This window comes from Chiloscyllium punctatum, chromosome 20, assembly GCF_047496795.1.
Source record: "Chiloscyllium punctatum isolate Juve2018m chromosome 20, sChiPun1.3, whole genome shotgun sequence".
In the NCBI taxonomy this organism is placed as follows: Eukaryota; Metazoa; Chordata; class Chondrichthyes; order Orectolobiformes; family Hemiscylliidae; genus Chiloscyllium; species Chiloscyllium punctatum.
In genome coordinates, this window is record NC_092758.1 from 46,346,947 (window position 1) to 46,364,666 (window position 17,720).

At 40.1% G+C, this 17,720-nt stretch overlaps 2 protein-coding genes across 6 annotated transcripts in view; one reads left to right on the forward strand and one right to left on the reverse strand.

The window, feature by feature from the left end:
- Positions 1 to 1,126, reverse strand: part of LOC140492319 (nuclear factor NF-kappa-B p105 subunit-like) — a 152,513-nt gene extending 151,387 nt beyond the window's left edge. Inside the window, exon 1 of the mRNA XM_072591265.1 lies at positions 650 to 1,126. Coding sequence (XP_072447366.1) covers positions 650 to 1,126 — 477 coding nt within the window. The remainder of the gene's footprint in view (positions 1 to 649) is intronic.
- LOC140492103 (protein phosphatase 3 catalytic subunit alpha-like) overlaps positions 965 to 17,720 on the forward strand; it is a 426,658-nt gene continuing 409,902 nt past the window's right edge. For 2 of the 5 annotated variants that reach the window (XM_072590851.1, XM_072590852.1), the window contains exon 1: positions 969 to 1,192. In XM_072590851.1, coding sequence (XP_072446952.1) covers positions 1,138 to 1,192 — 55 coding nt within the window. In that variant the 5' untranslated portion in view covers positions 969 to 1,137. Of the gene's footprint in view, positions 1,193 to 17,720 lie in introns of all 5 variants that reach the window. The other 3 variants (XM_072590850.1, XM_072590848.1, XM_072590853.1) reach the window with 3 other exon arrangements.

The following is a 17,720-nucleotide window of genomic DNA, read 5'->3' on the forward strand; positions in this document are numbered from 1 at the left end:
TATATTATTGTAGACTGTAATCTTTTGCTATAAGATTTGTGTCTTATGATCTTTTACTCCACAACCATTGGATGAAGGAGCAGTGCTCCAAAAGCTAGTGCTTCTAAATAAACCTGTTGGGACTATATAACCTGGTCAGTCCAACAGCGATTTCTCCACATCAGGGCTACCATCGACACTACTTAAAAAGAAAACTCACTGAAGGCAACTCAACTTAAACATAATGCAAAAAGCTGTAAGCCTAAAATAAAAACAAAATGTTAAAAACGTTCATCAGGCAAGACAGCATCTGCCGTGAACACAGATGAGTTAACGTTTTGGATTGTAACTCTCATTAAAACAATCTGGCAAGAAAAAAAACGTAGACATTTGAAAGAATTTATGCACAATGAAGATATGCATTGAATTTAGATGAAGAATCAAGCAGCCAAATATTGCTGTATAGTCTCTCAACAGATGCTAGAATCTGAACTGTTGAGCAGTTGCCAGCTTTTCTGATTTTAGCTCTTATGTCCACCCCTCCTCATTCCCTTTAGGCAGACATGATGTAAAAAAGTAACCACCCGCAGTCCACGTCGTACATTTTTATTATACGATGCTCAGCAATGTCGCGTTCGCTTGTGCGTTACTACCCCAACCCCCGCAATACCTGCTGGCGTTGGAGTCTCCTTCGAAATACCAACAGCAATACTGAGCAGCGGTTGGTTGTCTGGGAGGGAGGGGGTAGCCCTGCGCCTCCGTGAGAGGGCAGTAAGAGGCTGACCCTGGCGTCAAATGCGTAGGAGTTTCCCCAGCAGCCGCCATCTTGATGGATGGCCCGGCCCGACGTCACGTGACCCTTCCCCCTCCCACCCCACCATCCCCGGACCCAAACTAGGACAGGGCTCCGCGCGCAGCCGCGCTTCGCGGGACCGGACGTCTTCCCTACCCGCAGGCTTCGCGCGAGCGAGTGAGCGAGCGCGCGCGCACACACGCGGCTCGTGGCGGCGCTGCGCGTGCCTGGTCGCCCGCCTTCCTGCCGTGACTGGCTGCTTCTGAGTGGAGCAGCGCTGCCCCGGTGATGCTGTAGCAACTGCAGCCCTGCCGCACGCTTCAGTCGGGAGCACGGAGACTTGCCTGAACCCATTGCATTCGCTCATGAAGATGTCCAACAATGACATAAACATAGCTACCACGGAGAGGATGGTCAAATGTGAGTACCAGCTCAGGAGCAATGCAATGCACATTTTGATAATCAAATATATAAATCGGGCGCTGGAAAAATTACAAACGGTTGAACGCCTAAGTGATAATGGTGATATCGTTGAGTTGAGGAAGCTATAGGAGCTTATAGACAGCGTTGGCTCCCATTCGTTTTTAAAATACTGAACGTGTAGCAGTCGACACTGATACTGCACTTTTAAAAAAAATTGCTGTTGAATATTTTTCGATGTTAATCAAATTTGGCCGAGACTATGTTATCATGATTGCATGTTCTAATATTGCACATTCTGTCTTTGCGGCACTGTGTAAAGCCTTTAATTCTATTAGTTATGTTTTCCTCTGATTTTTTTTTGAGTATGGCTGTCGCTTGTTTGATTTTATTGCAGTCAACCTTATACCTATTTCCGAGTCCAATTATTTAGGATTTTTTTTATAAGCAGACTGGCGCTGTCCAAGTGTCAGCTGCTGATCTGCACGCACATCACTTGGTCAACGTGTACAAAAATAGATTTGAGTTGCAATTCTCTTATGATTAATGACAGTTAGCTTTGTTTATTTTATATAGTAAGGTCTTTCCGTTTGTTTTGATTTTCGCATTTAAAGCCACCGCCCGAGTGGAATATGCGTTTTATTGCAGTGGCTTCGCGGCAACGACCATTTCAGTGAGTGGGTGATTCCCTCATTTAAAGGTCTCCCCTGGAATTTAGAACATCTACGCAATAGGCATCACTGCAGATTGCTGTTTCGAAGTGGATTTAAAAAAAAACAATAATCAGTTTCTTGTGCAAACGCTGTAAGTGTTCGCCCTGGAACTGGATCACGATTGATAGCTATTAGTGGAATGAGTCAGTGGGATTACCTGTGTGGCAGTCGTGTATTCCACACCATGATTCTACACTGTTCAGTGGGGAGATGCTTATGGAAATACCGGGTACTTTGGAGTTAATTGGAATCTGATTATGAAAAAAAATCCCTGTACCGGAGGGTAGAAGACGTCAGAATGCGATAATCTTCACGTGTTGCGTGTAATATTGGTTCATCTTCTCAATGCAACAGCACTGTCAGTGAATAATTGCCGTTTAAAAAGCTATGCAACTAAATTATTCTGGTATTATCTTGAATCTTATGTTTCAATGGCTTGTTCAAATTTAGAGTATTTTGATGAATAACAACATTTTGAGTCGAATGATCTTGGACTCGGTTGGTTTTCCAGATGCATTTGCTGTACTGCATCCATACTCTTGAGAAAGTATTAACGTGGAGATATTATTTACTGTCATTTAATGATAAGTACATTTTGTGCATACGCAATCATCCTTAACAAAGTGGTACAGAAAATTATCAGGCAGCAAATAAAATGCAAACTACATAAATGTTATTCAGTTTTTTCAAAATGTTACTATTTACCCAAGCATGCTAAACAGTTTTCTCATGTAATTGTTCTGCAGTTGCACTGGCTAATATGTTGCTAATTCAGGAGAGTAATTTATTAGTTCATTCATTGTAATATATAGCATTTGGATTTTTAAAAGTATATAAATAGAAATTTGAGTGGGAGATGGAATAAATTAAAGGCTGATTAAAGTGGAGGGATGGTGGGATTGATTCATTCACACTCCCTACCCATTATTTAAGACAAAGTACAGTTTAGTATTGAGATGTCCAAACGGAGGGAAAATACAGATGTCTCTAATGTGTTCATCAGATTAATTGTTGGAGCAACATAGACATTAGAATCAAAAAGTGTGGCACTGGAAAAGCACAGCAGATCAGGCAGCAGCCAAGAAGCAGGAGAGTCAGCATTAAGGGCATAAGCCGTTCATCAGGAATGTGGGGTGGGGATGGGGCTGAGACACAAATAGGGAGGTGGGGACTCGGAAGGTAGCTGGGAAGATGATAGGTAGATGCAGGTGGTGGATGATAGTGATAGGTCAGAGGAGAGGATGGAAGGGATAGGTGGGAAGGAAGATGAACAGGTAGGACAGTTCAAGAGGGCAGTACCGAGTTGGAGGGTTGGATCTGGTATGAGGTAGGGGGAGGATAGATTAGGAAATTAGTGAAGTCGATGTTGATGTTATGTGACTGAAGGGTTCCAAGTCGGAAGATGAGACATTGCTTCTCCACTCATCGGGTAGCTTGAACTTGGTGGTGGAGGAGACCCAGGACTTGCATGTCCTTGGTGGAGTGGGAGGGGGAGTTGAAGTGGTTGGCCACTGGGCGGCAAGGTTGTATAACTTACATTACAAATAGCCAGCCGACTCTATTGATGTCGTGACAATATTCGCCCTGCCCTCAGTCATAAATAAGTTAAGGCAAATACCAGCTACATTGATACAGGTTTGGCCTTCGCCAAACATTGGAAAAATACAAAGTAAAATAGGTTTGCACATTTTTCTCCAAAAAAATTTTCTAAAAGACTCTAAGATCACTTATTGCATATCAATATATGCTTTTGTAACCTTTGTGTAAATAAAATTGAACACCAAATTATATTGTAAATTGCCAAAAAGGATTTGGAAATAAAAATTATATACTGGTGGTATCACAATTCAGTTCAATGATAGTTGACTGTATAGTATCCATTACAGATATTTCACATTTATCTATTCTATCTTAAACTGGACATTTCATACATTTTCTCGTCAGAGTTCTACCTTGTGTTCTCCAATTCCTCTTGATGTACGTCTACAAATAACATGTGTGCACCTTCCTACATAAAATCAGAATTCAAAAGACTTTCTCCTTGCTCACAATACTCCTTATAAACTTCAAGATCTCCATGTCAACTTGTTTCCAGGTTTGATAAGAATTCAAGTATACAGCTGAGTGTTCCGGTAACTCCCTTGGATTATTGTGCTTGACTCCATATGCTGAGCTGTAACAATAAAAAACCTTTTCTGCCATCTATAAAAGTGAATAAATATGTTAAAATATAAAACAACATAATGACCAATAATGAATTACAAGTTTAATACTGATATGTAATTTTTCCTGTTCGTTTCGAGAAGTCAAATTTGTATATGAAAACAAAAATGTGTAACAACTTTGTATCCTTTATTCACACTAATTTTGGTAAAATAATTTTGTCATAGTACAGATTTAACACTAAAAGCTACAAGATTATATTTTGTCACTGTCAGTGACATCTTACAAATTGGATTCTTTTCAGTTCCAAGTTACTTGCCAAAATCTGTTACAATTCTGACCAAGAAGAAATTAATTCTAAAGAATGGTGATGAAATCAGTAGCTTAGCAACAACAACTTGCATTTTTATAGAATGGAATTCTATTTTCCATTCCTACTAAGTGGAATGGTTCAAAGTTCCATCAAAACATTAGGTGCAGAAGAAATCCTGTCCAAAAGGTACCAAAATGAAGTACTAAATATACACTAAACACAACTAGAAAGCAAAATATTGCAGTTAATGGGAAACAGAAAATTATGGAAATGCTTTGGAGATAACTAACAAGATTGCATTTAAAGGTGGTGAAGTTTATTCACCCAAATAGGTCACGATGAAGAGTCCGCAACTTAAATTTTAATTTGTGCATTGTCTTTCTCTACAATTTTTGGTAGGCCTATTGAGTATTTCCAGTATTTAGTGTCACATTTAGGTATACTTCTCCAGCCCTGGATAAATACGTAATGGGGGCGGGGGGGGGAATGAAGCTTGCATTTATATAATGTCTTTCATGATCTCAAGATGTCCTAAAGCACTTTCCAATATTTTTGTACCAGAGTCACATTTGTATTGTTGGTAAGGCAGAAGCCAATTGCCAACTGCAAAGTCTTGCAAATAGCAATGTGTTAGTGGTTGTGAGATAAGTATTGGAACAATTTCCAGGGAAAATATCCCTACTCCTTGTTGAAGTGGTTCCATGGAAGCTATTATGTCTCCTTGAAAAGACAAACAAAACCTTACTTTTAACATCTGAAACATGGTACTTAGAACAATGCTTTACTTGCTCAGTACTATAATCCCAGAGTGCAAGCCTATAATTTGTGTTTGAGTCATCTATCTCAACTTGACTTTGTTGGGAGCTCACTCATTCCTGAATGATGATATTCCGAGCTTAAAGACCCATTCCAGGGCTTGAGCACAAAACTCAATACCACTCAAATTCAGAGCCGTGGGTGAATTGCACTGTTGGACTTTGAATTAGATTCATCCTAAAGACAGTGTTCCATCTGCCTTCTTGGATGGATATAAAATGTTCCAAGGCCTTATTTCAAACTAAAGGGCAGGGTAGTTATCCCTGCTATCCTGGTCAATAATTTTTCCTCAATCAAATTAGAAAAAACAGATTATCTCATTGCTTTTTGTGGAAATCTGCTGAGTGCACAAGAGTTGCTGTATTTCCTAAGTTAGATTATTGGTTAAACTTCACAAAGTACTACACTTGATTGTGAAGCACTTTGAGTTATTCGGTAGTTGTAAATACAGTTTATAGTTGAGGTTTTTTTGCAGCTTGAACACATATGTGCTTGCGCGTGCCAGAACCAAATGATCACAACTTGCTGCACCTTTAATTAAAATCATGGCTTTAACCATCCAACATAGGAATTAATAATGCACTTACAGTTTTAATTTTACAAGCAAGTAGTCTGAGGTTAAGAAAACCAAGTGAACAAAATTTCAAAACTGATCAATGTTGCTTTAAATAATTAGTTGCAATGCTTCTGGCGATATAGACAATGTAGACTTCTTTTCACCAATATTCATTTTAAAAGTACAGAATGAAGTTTGCCAACATGATTGAGATTTGAGTAAAATGCCAGCTTTGTGAATGAGATTCTCTCCATCTTTGGACTGAAAAGTAAATAATTTTTCTTGTGGTTTATGAGTAACACCTCCACAATTTCTTCTTTCTCAGGTCCCTCCCTGCATTGTTCCTACCAATAAATCTTAGGTACTTGTCTTGTTTATCTGTTACATTATATTGTCAAATATAAAATGAGTAGAAAATGCTGGAACTGTGTAAAATGCTGCTAAGTACTGGAGTACTGCATGCAGTTCTGGTCACCATGTTATGAGAAGGATGTGATTGCTTGAGAGAAGGTGCAAAAGAGATTTAAGTGGATTCTGTCTGGCCTTGTGGTTTTGAGCTATGAGAAAAGCTTGGATAATCTGTAGTATTTTCCTTGGAATAGTAAGGTTGAGAGGTTCTGATAGAGATGTATAACATCACGAGAGGCATAGATATGTTGTTAGGAAGGCATTTTGTTTGTTAGGGTCAATAATTAGGGACATAGATTTAAGATGAGAGGTACAAGTCGAAGATGACAGTTAAGATTAGGTTGCCTACAAATTACCTACAGTGTGGAAACAGGCTATTTAGCCCAACAAGTCCACACCGACCGTCCGAAGAGTAACCCACCTAGACCCACTCCACCACCTTACATTTTAAAAAAAAGCTCTGGAATACATGAAATGCTATTTCCTTTTCCCTCTATAATTCAGATGGTGTTAAACAAAAGCATGATCTGATTGCATAAAAAACTAAAACATATATCATAATTTTGATTGTCAGACTAAAAGGAATATTTTATTTAGTTATGTAAAACATCATAGAAATTGAATCAGAGCCAGATCAAAAGTAGGCCTGTTGTTAAGCTAATAATGCCATAATGAACAGGCAGTGTTTCCTGTGGTAAGGTAATGAAGTCATGTAGTGCACTTGCATGCATTTGATATGTAATTATTTTTCTCACATTGATTTAATCTTTACTACATATTTCATGTCAGTATACAGACTTTCCCAGCAAGATTATCTGTCTAGTCCCTACCCATCAATGATTTTCAGGAAGCATTTCCCCAACCTCCACTTCAAGCAAAAGCCATGCTTGAGATCCTTGATATTCATCAAGGAGGTAGTTACAGAAATGTGCCATCCACTTCGAAAGGATCTGTAGCTTCACAACAATGGAGGAACAGTGCTGGTGACCTAAGTTCCTATCATTCTCAACCTGCATCCATTCAGATTGGGACCAGTAACATTAAAAAGGTATCCTACTATGATGCTTTCAGGAGGTGATGGAGTCCTTACACTTGATGAGAGATGAGTTTGTCATTTCCTTTCTAACCAGAGAAAGATGGGATTAGAAGTCACATTACTTTACCAAGGTCGTGGGATTTCCAATTGTGTAGAAAGTAATTGACTGAATGCTCATAACACTGAAGCCAGGACACCTAAATGGGTGAGGTACAGGAGCATCAAGTTGTTTAACCCATTAATGTGCAGTTTATGTGCAGTCATGCCTAGGTGTCATGTCAGTGAATACCCTCTTTCTTGGTAGCAGCCTTGATCCCAAACCTGTTGTCTTTGGAGCACTATAGAATACCAGAGGCTGGTTGTTTAGATATTGATCAACTATACGCATGGCATATGACCTTTTTGCCAATTGTAGAAACCATCCACTTAGAGCCATCATCCATTTAGACGATTGTGGATCAGAACATCTGTATTTTCAAGCAATGATTCTAATGCCTGATTACTTGGACAGAGTCCTACAGTGCTCCCAATGGCATTTCTCCATGTTTGTGTAATCTGCATCAGCCAAGTCTTGTTGTTATGTGGATGCATCTGTTGTCACCAGGATTATGGAGAAAACCTCTGGAGAAGGAAGAGAAGGCAGGAGAAGGCATCTGTGACCATTTCACCATGGATGAACTCTCAGAGAAGCTAATAAGACCCCGTTCTCTTAGCATCGCATTCTATCATCTCCACTGTTTCATAAGTCCACATTTTTCCATCTATCTGTGACATTCTGCCACAGCATTCTTTTGGCCAAAATTGTGAATAAAGCCATCCAGAAAAAAGTACCCATTACAACTTTGTCCAACAACACAAATCAATAATACATGTAGTACTCAACAATATTTTGTCTCAGCCTTGCAGGTGCCTTTGCCTGTGCTGTTAGTCAGGCTACACCATGGTTGCAGCATGCTGGGAGACTGAATCCCCTGTGGAATTTGACACTGACCTTGTCCTTCAGGGAGCTGGCAAGAATTTAGTCAGACAGCCACACAGCATGGAAACCAACCCTTTCTTCCAACTCGTCTGTGCCGACCAGACATCCTAATTTGACCAAGTGCCATTTGGCCCATATCCCTCTGAACCCTTGCTGTTCATATACCCATCCAGTTGCCTTTTAAATGTTGTAAATGTACCTGCCTCCACTTCCTATGACAACTCCATGCATGCACCACCCTCTGCGTGAAAACGTTTCACCTCTCACCTTAAACCTATGTGCTCTAGTTTTGGACACCCTCACCTTCTGAAAAAGACTCTATCCATGCTCATCATGATTGTATAAACCTCCAATGCTCCAGGGAAAAAAAGTCCCAGCCTATTCAGCCTCTCCTTATAACTGAAACTGTCCAGTTCTGGCAACATCCATGTAAATCTTTTCTGCAGCCTCTCAAATTTAACATCATCCTTCCTATAGAAGGACAACCATAAATGTAAGCACTATTCTAAAAGTGGTCTTACCAATTCCTGTATAACTACAACATGACGTCCCAACTCCTATTCTCAATGTTTTGATCAATGAAGGTAAGCGTGCCAAACACTACTTTTACCATCTTGTCTACCTGTGACTCCAGTTTCAAGTAATTATGCATCTGCAGCCCAAAGTCTCTTTGTTCAGTAATATTACCCAGGGCCCTTCCATTCATTGTACAAGTCCTGCACTGGTTTGCTGAACCAAAATGCAAAACCTCACATTTGTGAAATTAAATTCCATCTGCCATTCCTTGGCCCATTGGCCCATCAGATCTAGGTTCCATTGTACCTTGAGGCAATCTTCTTCACTACACCACCTATTTTGGTGACATCTTCAAACTTGCTAACCATGCCTCCTCTATTCATATCCAAGCCATTTATATAAATGACGAAAAGCAGTGCACTCAGCACCAATCCTTGTGGCACACTGCTGGTCACAGGCCTCCAGTCTGAAAAGCAATCTTCTACCACCACACGGTCTTCTGCCTTCAAACCAATTTTGTATCCAATTGGCTAGCTCCCCCTAGATCCCATGTGATCTAACCTTAGTCACCAGTCTGCCATGTGGAATCTTGTCGAGCAATTTGCTGAAGTCCACATAGACAATGTCTACTGCTCTGCCTTCTTCAATCTTCTTTGTCACCTTTTCAAAAAACTCAATCAAGTTAGTGAGACACGATTTCCCACACACAAAGCCATGTTGACAATCTCTAATCAGTCCTTGCCTTTCCTAATGCATGTAAATTCTGTGGCTTAGAATCCTCTGCAACTACTGATATAAGGGTCACTGGTCTATAGTTCCCCAGCTTTTCTTTACTGCCTTAAATAATGGCACCACATTAGCCAACCCCAGTCTTCTAGCACCTCACCTGTAGCTATCAATGATACAAAGATCTCAGCAAGTGGCCCAGCAATCTATTCCTCAGCTTTCCATAAAGTTCTGGGAAACACCTGATTAAGTTCCAGGGACTTATCTACCTTGCTGCATCTTAAGACCTCCAACACCTTCCATAATATGAATGCTTTTCACGACATTAGCCTTTATTTCTCCAAGTTCCCTAGTAATGTCCTTCTCCTTAGTAAATACTGATGAGAACTATTCATTTTATGTTTCACCCATCTCCTATGGTTCCACACATAATGTCACGTTGATCTTTAAGGGGCCCTATTCTCTCCCTAGTTACTCTTTTGCCCTTAATGTATTTATAGAATCTCTTTGGATTCTCCATAACTCCATGTGCTAAGGCTAACATATATCGCATTTTCACGTTTTTGTTTTCTCTGTCAAGTATACTCCTACTGCCCTTATATTACTGTAGGGATTCATTCGATCCCAGTTGTCTATACCTGATATATGCCTCCTGCTCTTCCTTGACTAGAGCCTCAGTTTTTCTAGTCATCCAGCATTCCCTGCACTTACTAGCCTTGCCCTAACAGGGACATTCTGTTCCTGAACTCTCTCTATTTTAATCTTAAAGACCTCCCCCAATCAACTTTTGCAAGTTCATTTCTAATACCATCAAAAGTGGCCTTACTCGGACTTAGAACTTGAACATTTTTATTAGTTCTATCCTTTTCCACAACAATTTTAAAACTAATAGAGTTATGATCAATGGCTTCAGAGTGCTCCCCCACTGACACCTCAGTCTTGCCTTATTTCCTAACAAACGGTCAAATATTGCTCCATCTCTCGAAGATACATCCACATTCTTCAGTTCCAATCTGATTGCAGCCCACTTATGCATGGTGATGCGCAACATGCAGATCCTGATGCCATATCATCCTCTAAAGAATGTGCAATGCCAGTATCTGACCTGGTGGCTATGACTGTCTATTTGATAGAATGACAATTTGCCTTTAGAAGTCTGTCTTGGTCATGGAGCTGCGCTGCCTGTTCTTGGCAGCTGTTCTTGTGTATCGGATGATAAAATATCAGAAGGCGAAGGTTTGGGTGAGGGAAGACAGGGATGATGGAATGGATAACAAAGATCCATAATCACATTATCTGCAGTTTTCATTTCATGTCAGATACCAGGGTGAGGGTGAAGTGTCAATTAGGTGTATCTATAGGACAAGAACATACCATCATGCTGACTGTACTTGTGTTAGTGCATGCGACGGTTTCTGAGAAAGCTGGGCACACACTGTTGAACACACTTTTCACCAGCTGCCCTAGTAGAAGATACATGCATATTCCCCGTCAGTTTTGCACTGCTGTTTGCATTTGTGGTCACTTTATCTTCAAGAGAGAAGGAAGAACGTAATTGATAATGTTGCATTGTAGTTTGTTGATATGCCAGTACAGCTGAATACCTGTAGAATGTTTAGAAACAGCTAGACATGGGCAGGACGCGGAGGAGGAATACCTGGATGTTAGGCCTAAATCCCAATTGTTAAGAATGATAAACACAACCTTGAATTTATGTAGTGATTATACCGTAATGAATGGTCCTAAAATGCTTCAAGGGAGTATTGTAAGACAAAGAAAATTGATATCAGCCACATATCTTGGTACAGATAGTTCTCCCTTAAAATTGCATTTCCATTCCTGAGAATTGCTATTTTTAACAAAAAACTCTCAGTGAAATATAGGTCTCCATAGAAGTAAATGTAAAAGCTGAAATTAAACTCCTCAGAAGTAAGTGTAAGTTGAAACATTTGATGTTGCTAAATTCCAACATTATGAAATGAAATATAAAAAAAATTCTACTTACACAGAACTAGTCAAATGCCATTGTATCTTTCTCTCCAGTGCAATCCTCCATCCTTATTTTCTGATTCATTATGCAATGGCTAATCCTTCAGTCAATTCATTGGCATTTTTTGGAATCTCTTCCACTGCACTTCCATTTTTTTCCAAAAGCTCTGAATTTGCTCATACAAGGCTATTGTGATCACCACTTCTTATGTAAAATGACTACTGAAGATGCTCCTGCCTCTTGTCAGCATCATTTGCATTGAAACTTCAGTAAATTGCACGGAGTGTTCACAGGTTGCAGGGAAAGTACATCAAGAGGCTGTTATTTGGATGGTTGGACATAGCGAGAGGCCACAAATTGGTGAACTAGAGAGCAGAACATGCCAGAAACAACATTAAAATTTGCATTGAGATGCTCAAAGCATCTGGATGCAGGTTTGCTCACTGAGCTGGGAGGTTCATTTCCAGACATTTCATCACCCTACTAGGTAATATCTGTAGTGAGCCTCTAGGCAAAGCATTGTACATGATTCCTGCTTTCTATTTATATGTTTGGGTTTCTTTGGGTTGGTGATGTCATTTCCTGTGGTGGTTTCATTTCCTGTTCTTTTTCTCAGGGAGTGGTACCTAGTAGGGTGATGAAATGTCTGGAAATGAACCTTCCAGCTCAGCGAGCAAACCAACATCCAGAACCTCAACCTGAGCTACAAATCTTCTCAAAACTCACTCTGCTCAAAGCATTTACAGGTCCCTTGAATTTGACAACATTGAAATAAAAATTATCTTGAATAAGGTAACATTGATGGAGAACAGCCTGTATTAGATTAGATGAACTAAAGTTTGCTTTAAAAGGTATGTTTTGAAGAGTGGCTTACAGCAGGAAAGTGATGTAGACAGCTGGAGAGATGTTGGGAGAGAATTCCAGAACTTGGAATCAAGACAACAGAAGGCATAATCTTTCATGGTGAAGCAATTACAATTGAGAATGCACAAGAGGCTCGAATTAGAGGAGTACTGATTATTTGGGAGGAATGTGGGTTGGTGGAGATCATTGAAATAGGGAGAGCTAAGCTATGGAGCTATTCTTTAATAAAAGAACTTTAAAATCAAGATGCTGCTTGAATGGGGACCAATGTGAACTAGTGAGCACAGGGATGAGAAGAGAAGAGAAGCAGGTCTCACTGTGAATTAAAACAGTCAGCTGGGTTAAGTATGAGTTTACAAAGGTTTAAATGCAAGCACCTAAACAGGACTCCACTGGAATATTCAAATCTTTAGCCAATGAAGGTATTGTTGAGGATTTCTGCAATAAACGAGCTGAGGCAAGGACAATGTTGAGTGACTTTATTGAGGGACTGTTGATAAGTGAGTAATGTGATATAGTGCATTGAGCAGTGTTAGTGAATGATGGGTTGGAGATGTCATGTGAAGCTGCCTGTCAGGCTGTGGGGAAGAAACTCTGGGAATTGATCTCCCTTTTTGAAAGGATGGTGAGCCTTATGGCAACATAATGTAAACGTGGGCTAAATTTACCTACTTGCAGTTCGTGTAGTGGTGAGTAGAGTTTAACAGCATACAGTCTACTGTGACCCATGGTGAATTTTCTTCAGCTTTTCACATCATGAATTATGTAACCAAAATACTGGATGCATTTCTTGGGGAATTACGTAGTGAGTGAGGTGAAAATGCTTGCTATTGCTGGGACCACATACCTCTATTGCCATACTTAAAGCCCAGGTGTACAATGCTTCATGCATTGCAAAACAGGAATAATTCCTCACACTGCAGGGCTCACCACTGAAAATGTTGCTGGGAAATAATAAGCTACCTCCCTGCTTCCAAGACAGAAGTGTGAAAATGCTGGTTGATGGGGCAGTGGAAAGGACAGCACCCCTTTCTCCTGCTGACTGCCAATGGGGGCCATGCCAACAGATATGGCCAACCTGTACAGAAATTTGTATAGAGCATGAATCATTGTGTAGAGCGTGTCCCACCACCGAAATGGATGCAAGAGCTGAATGATCATCTATGTTTCTCAAGGGTAAGTACCATTATTTTTGTCTGCTAACTTGTTTAAAGATCAACACTTAGTCTGACTTTGTTTCTGCACATGTTTCCTACCTAGGCTGATGGACTCAATATTCAGTATTGCATGCATCTTACAAACATACGAACAAGAGTAGGCCACTTGGTGCCTCAAGCCCACTTCACTGTTCAGTAAGATCATGCATCTGCTTTATAAACTTTCATCCCCTTGGTAATCAAGGGTCTACCTGTTCTGCCTTTTGAGGAAGACAATTCCGAACATAATTCTCAATCCTCATAGAAAAAGGTTTCCACATCTCTGTCTTAATTTGGTGATCCCTTACCCTTAATCTATGTCTGCATGGTCATGTCCACTCAAGAGATTGCACCCAGCTTCTCTGCTAAGTCTACTAATCCTTCATGCTCTCTATGTTTCCCATTCACCTCACTGCTTTTCCTGCTCATGCATGACTATTATCTGCTCTTAAACCTACTTCCAACAGGCTGAATCTCTTGCATGGTCTCATCGCAGGAGAACCTACTGTCTTAAGACAGACTAATATCTCAACAGCTTTCCGACTGACTTCTCAGACTGCTTGCACTGGATCTGCAGGACTGACTGTGGACAAACCTGTACTGTAATTGGATGAGCTCCTTGACCACCAGTGGCAGTGTCATCGTACAGACTGCATTTTCCTTTCATTCCACAAAGGACTCTTCCATTTGGACTTTGACAGATCAACATCTATTTGAGGACATTTAGTGTGTCTGCTACATAAGCTGCTGGCATATGCTGCAGCTGTAATGTTGGTGTAGCACAGTTTGGTAAAGCAACATGTCCACTCTTTGACTGAAAGATTGACTGTTCAGTGCTCCCTACTGTCACAAATTCCCACTTCCCCCTCTGAGCTAAAAAGCAAGATAAATTGCAGAGTCAAATTATCATGTAACTCAGTTGAATGATGGAATTACAGAATTGTCGTAGTGCAGAAGGAGGCCATTTGACTCATCGTGCCTGGGTTGGTTCTTCAAGTAAGTATCATTACAGAGAGTCAATTTCCTGTTTCAATTCCCTATATCCTACTGGCATCTGTATTCAGTGCTTAAGTCAGTGAGCAATAAAAAAGCAAGTGAAAAGCGCATGTTCATGTCAGCACAAAAGCGTCCTGTACAGATGCAGGTTCATGAGCTGCATGGTTGTCACTGCATGCAAAACAACCTTTCAGAAGCATGCAGATCATAGCTGTTAGTCAGTTCCAAAACAAAATGTTAAAGGACTGAAGTGATGTCTGAGAGCAAGTTGAGGATAAGTCAGTGTATGCTGACACCCGGCATCACTTGCAACTGCATATGCAACAATGTGGGAATGCTGTGACAACACACAGAATTCTAATGATTTCATATCTAAAACAACTGCACAGGATCAGATTAGAAGTGCAGTATTGAAACAATTCAACAACAGGAATGAGTGAACGCAGGAAACGTGGAGATTGGAAGTGAGCGCAGGAGGATTGAGGGAGTGAGGGTAGGGAAATGAAGGGCGAAGTGAGAGCATGAGGGTACTGGGTGTGATTGGGGTAAGAGAACCAAAAGAGTGACAGAGGTGGGCAGTAAGGGAGTGTGGATAGGAGGAGTGAGGGAGGGGTAGAGTCAGGGAGTGTGGCTTGGTGTAGTGAGGACTGGGGGAGGGAGGGAGAGTGGGAGTGAGGACGGGGTGGGAGGGTGTGGGTGGGAGGGTGAGGAGAATGAGAGCAGGGTAGGAGGGAGGGTAGAGTCATGAGGGAGGATGGGACAGGAGTGACGATGTATGGGAGGGGGAAATAAGCATGTGTTTGGGGATTGAAGTTGGTGAAGAGAAGGAGTGGGGTGATGGTGAGGTGCGGGGGTGAACAGAGAGGGTGAGAGGGGCCACCAACCCTTTCTCTTTTCACTCCTCATTCTCCCCCTTCATAGACCCTTCTTTTGCCCCTTTACAGCCAAACCCCTCTCCTCACTTCACAGCTGCAACAAGTTTAAGGCTGTATTTGGTATGCATTGTTTCACACGTATGAATTTATGCAGTGCATAGTGTGCACGTGAGTTGTGTAAATAGACATGGCCAGTGGGTGAAGGGTCAAGGAGAATGGTGACCATGAAGCATAAAGGATATTGTGTAGTAGAAGCAAATCCATGATTGACAGGACAGATATTCAACAATCTGAAGTTGCCAGTTACCCACTGTGCTTTACCTGCTGTGAATTTGCATCACTTGATTTCTGGACTAAACTAAATTTAGTTCAGGAGAAGAAGAGATTTAGAGGTGAGATATAAATGATGTAGATTAATGAGGGGCAAATACATGAAAATTTGGTTGTTACCACTCAAGGATAAGCCTTTGAAGCCACTATTTAAGGCTTAAGGAGGAAATTGGGAGAAACTTTCTTGATGTTGAGAATCTGATTTTGTTCATCCTCGGCCTTATTGGTCACACATTTTGCTGCACCAGGAAGGGAAAATTTTACGTTGGTCACCCATTGATTTTCTTGCTGGGAGCCTATCTGTTTATTCTTCCTCTATTTGCTACTCATAGCCTTCAGCCACTTGCACCAGAGATAATCAGTAACAGCCTCTTTACGAGTGCAGCTTCCTTCTTAGAGGAGCAGGCTGTTTTAAAGAAGCACAGGCTAGCTGGAACACATGGCAGCACACTAGCTGCAGGGCCCTCTGTTGGGCAGTTTGGCTGAATGCCACAATCATTCAACTGAGGATGCACCATGTAAAGTATGCATGCTTCAACTGGACCAGGGCTGAGATGATTGCAAATTGTGACCCAAAAACATGAGCAAGCCAATTTTTAGACCATTACCTGAAGGAAAGCTTCAGTCAATCTTAACAGCCAACTTTTGCCTCATGCAAATGGGGCCTTTTAAAGCAGGGAATATATAAATGGTTTTAAGGTGCAAATATTTTACCATAATGTAGTAAGCTAACACAGGGGTATGCTGGAGATACAAACTTGCATGTAATATTTTCTCTTCCAATTCATTCCTTTAGAATTTTGTTATTATTCTGAAGAATAATTGGCAGAATTTATATTCATTTCAGCCAAATCAATTTAAAAAGCATGTATCCACATGAACAAGACACAATACTATTATCTGAATGTGTAAATACACTGTGCAAAAGTAAAACAAAACAGAAATTGCTGGACAAACTCATAAGGCATGTGTTGAGAGAAAGCAGAGTTAACGTTTCAATCCAGTGACCCTTCATCATAACTAAAGTGCAAAAGTAAATCTTTCCTTGTCAATCAGCTGTATTTTAACATTAAAACATATGCCAATTATGGGGATATTTGAGAAAAAAATCATTTTGTACATGGAAATATGAAAGGTAAGTTAATTGGACATGGGATATCTTCATTTGGAACAAAACTGAGTATATTTTAAAAATAAATTTATTATAAAATTGAGTTATTGGTACCCCTTTACAGTTGCATTAAAATCTAAACAATAGTGCAACACTTCAACAAAGCTGTACCCTTATAACACTGTGCTGAATTATCTAAATGAAATTGGTGATGATGCTGAAGTGAAAACTGTTGCTATTGTTGGTATCAATCTTTACTTATGATTGTCTAAGAATTACACAATCTTGCAAATATTTAATTGGATTTGTCTTGATCTTACAGCAATATCTTTCTTTCTAGGTCAACAAGGTTACCGTAATGGATGATAAAAATCCAAGCAATACATTTCTTTAAGAAGTGTAAATAAACATAGTTACTTACCTCTGATAACAACATGATAACAAAGCTGCAGTCACATTGCTATCTAGAGGGTTTGTTTACATTTTGGCAGCTAATTGTAAAATAAGACCATTTGTCCCAATTTGGAAGGAAGTTATGCATACCAATTTTTGAAATGATTGTTATGTGATGTTGATAGCTGGTAATGTACCACGTGTTTCACATATCAATTAAATGCCATAGTGTATCAAAAGTTGATATTCCTGCTACCTTCTACCGTCACAAAAATCTAAAACCATTTTTTAAAAAGTGATCTGCAGGTAGAAAGTGCTGGTAGATATTTCTCCATGGTGTTATGGACCAGACAAGGTCCCCTCAAAATATAGTAAGAAGATAGTCTAGATCCTAACTATTTCTTATTTTAAAGAAAAGTGTAAGATGTTATGTTCCAGATGCAATTTGATTGGTCAAACTACTTGACTTTAAGCAAAACACACTTTATTTTATACTACAGTTAAAATACAGACAAAATAAAAATAAAACTAATGCATTGGCTTAACT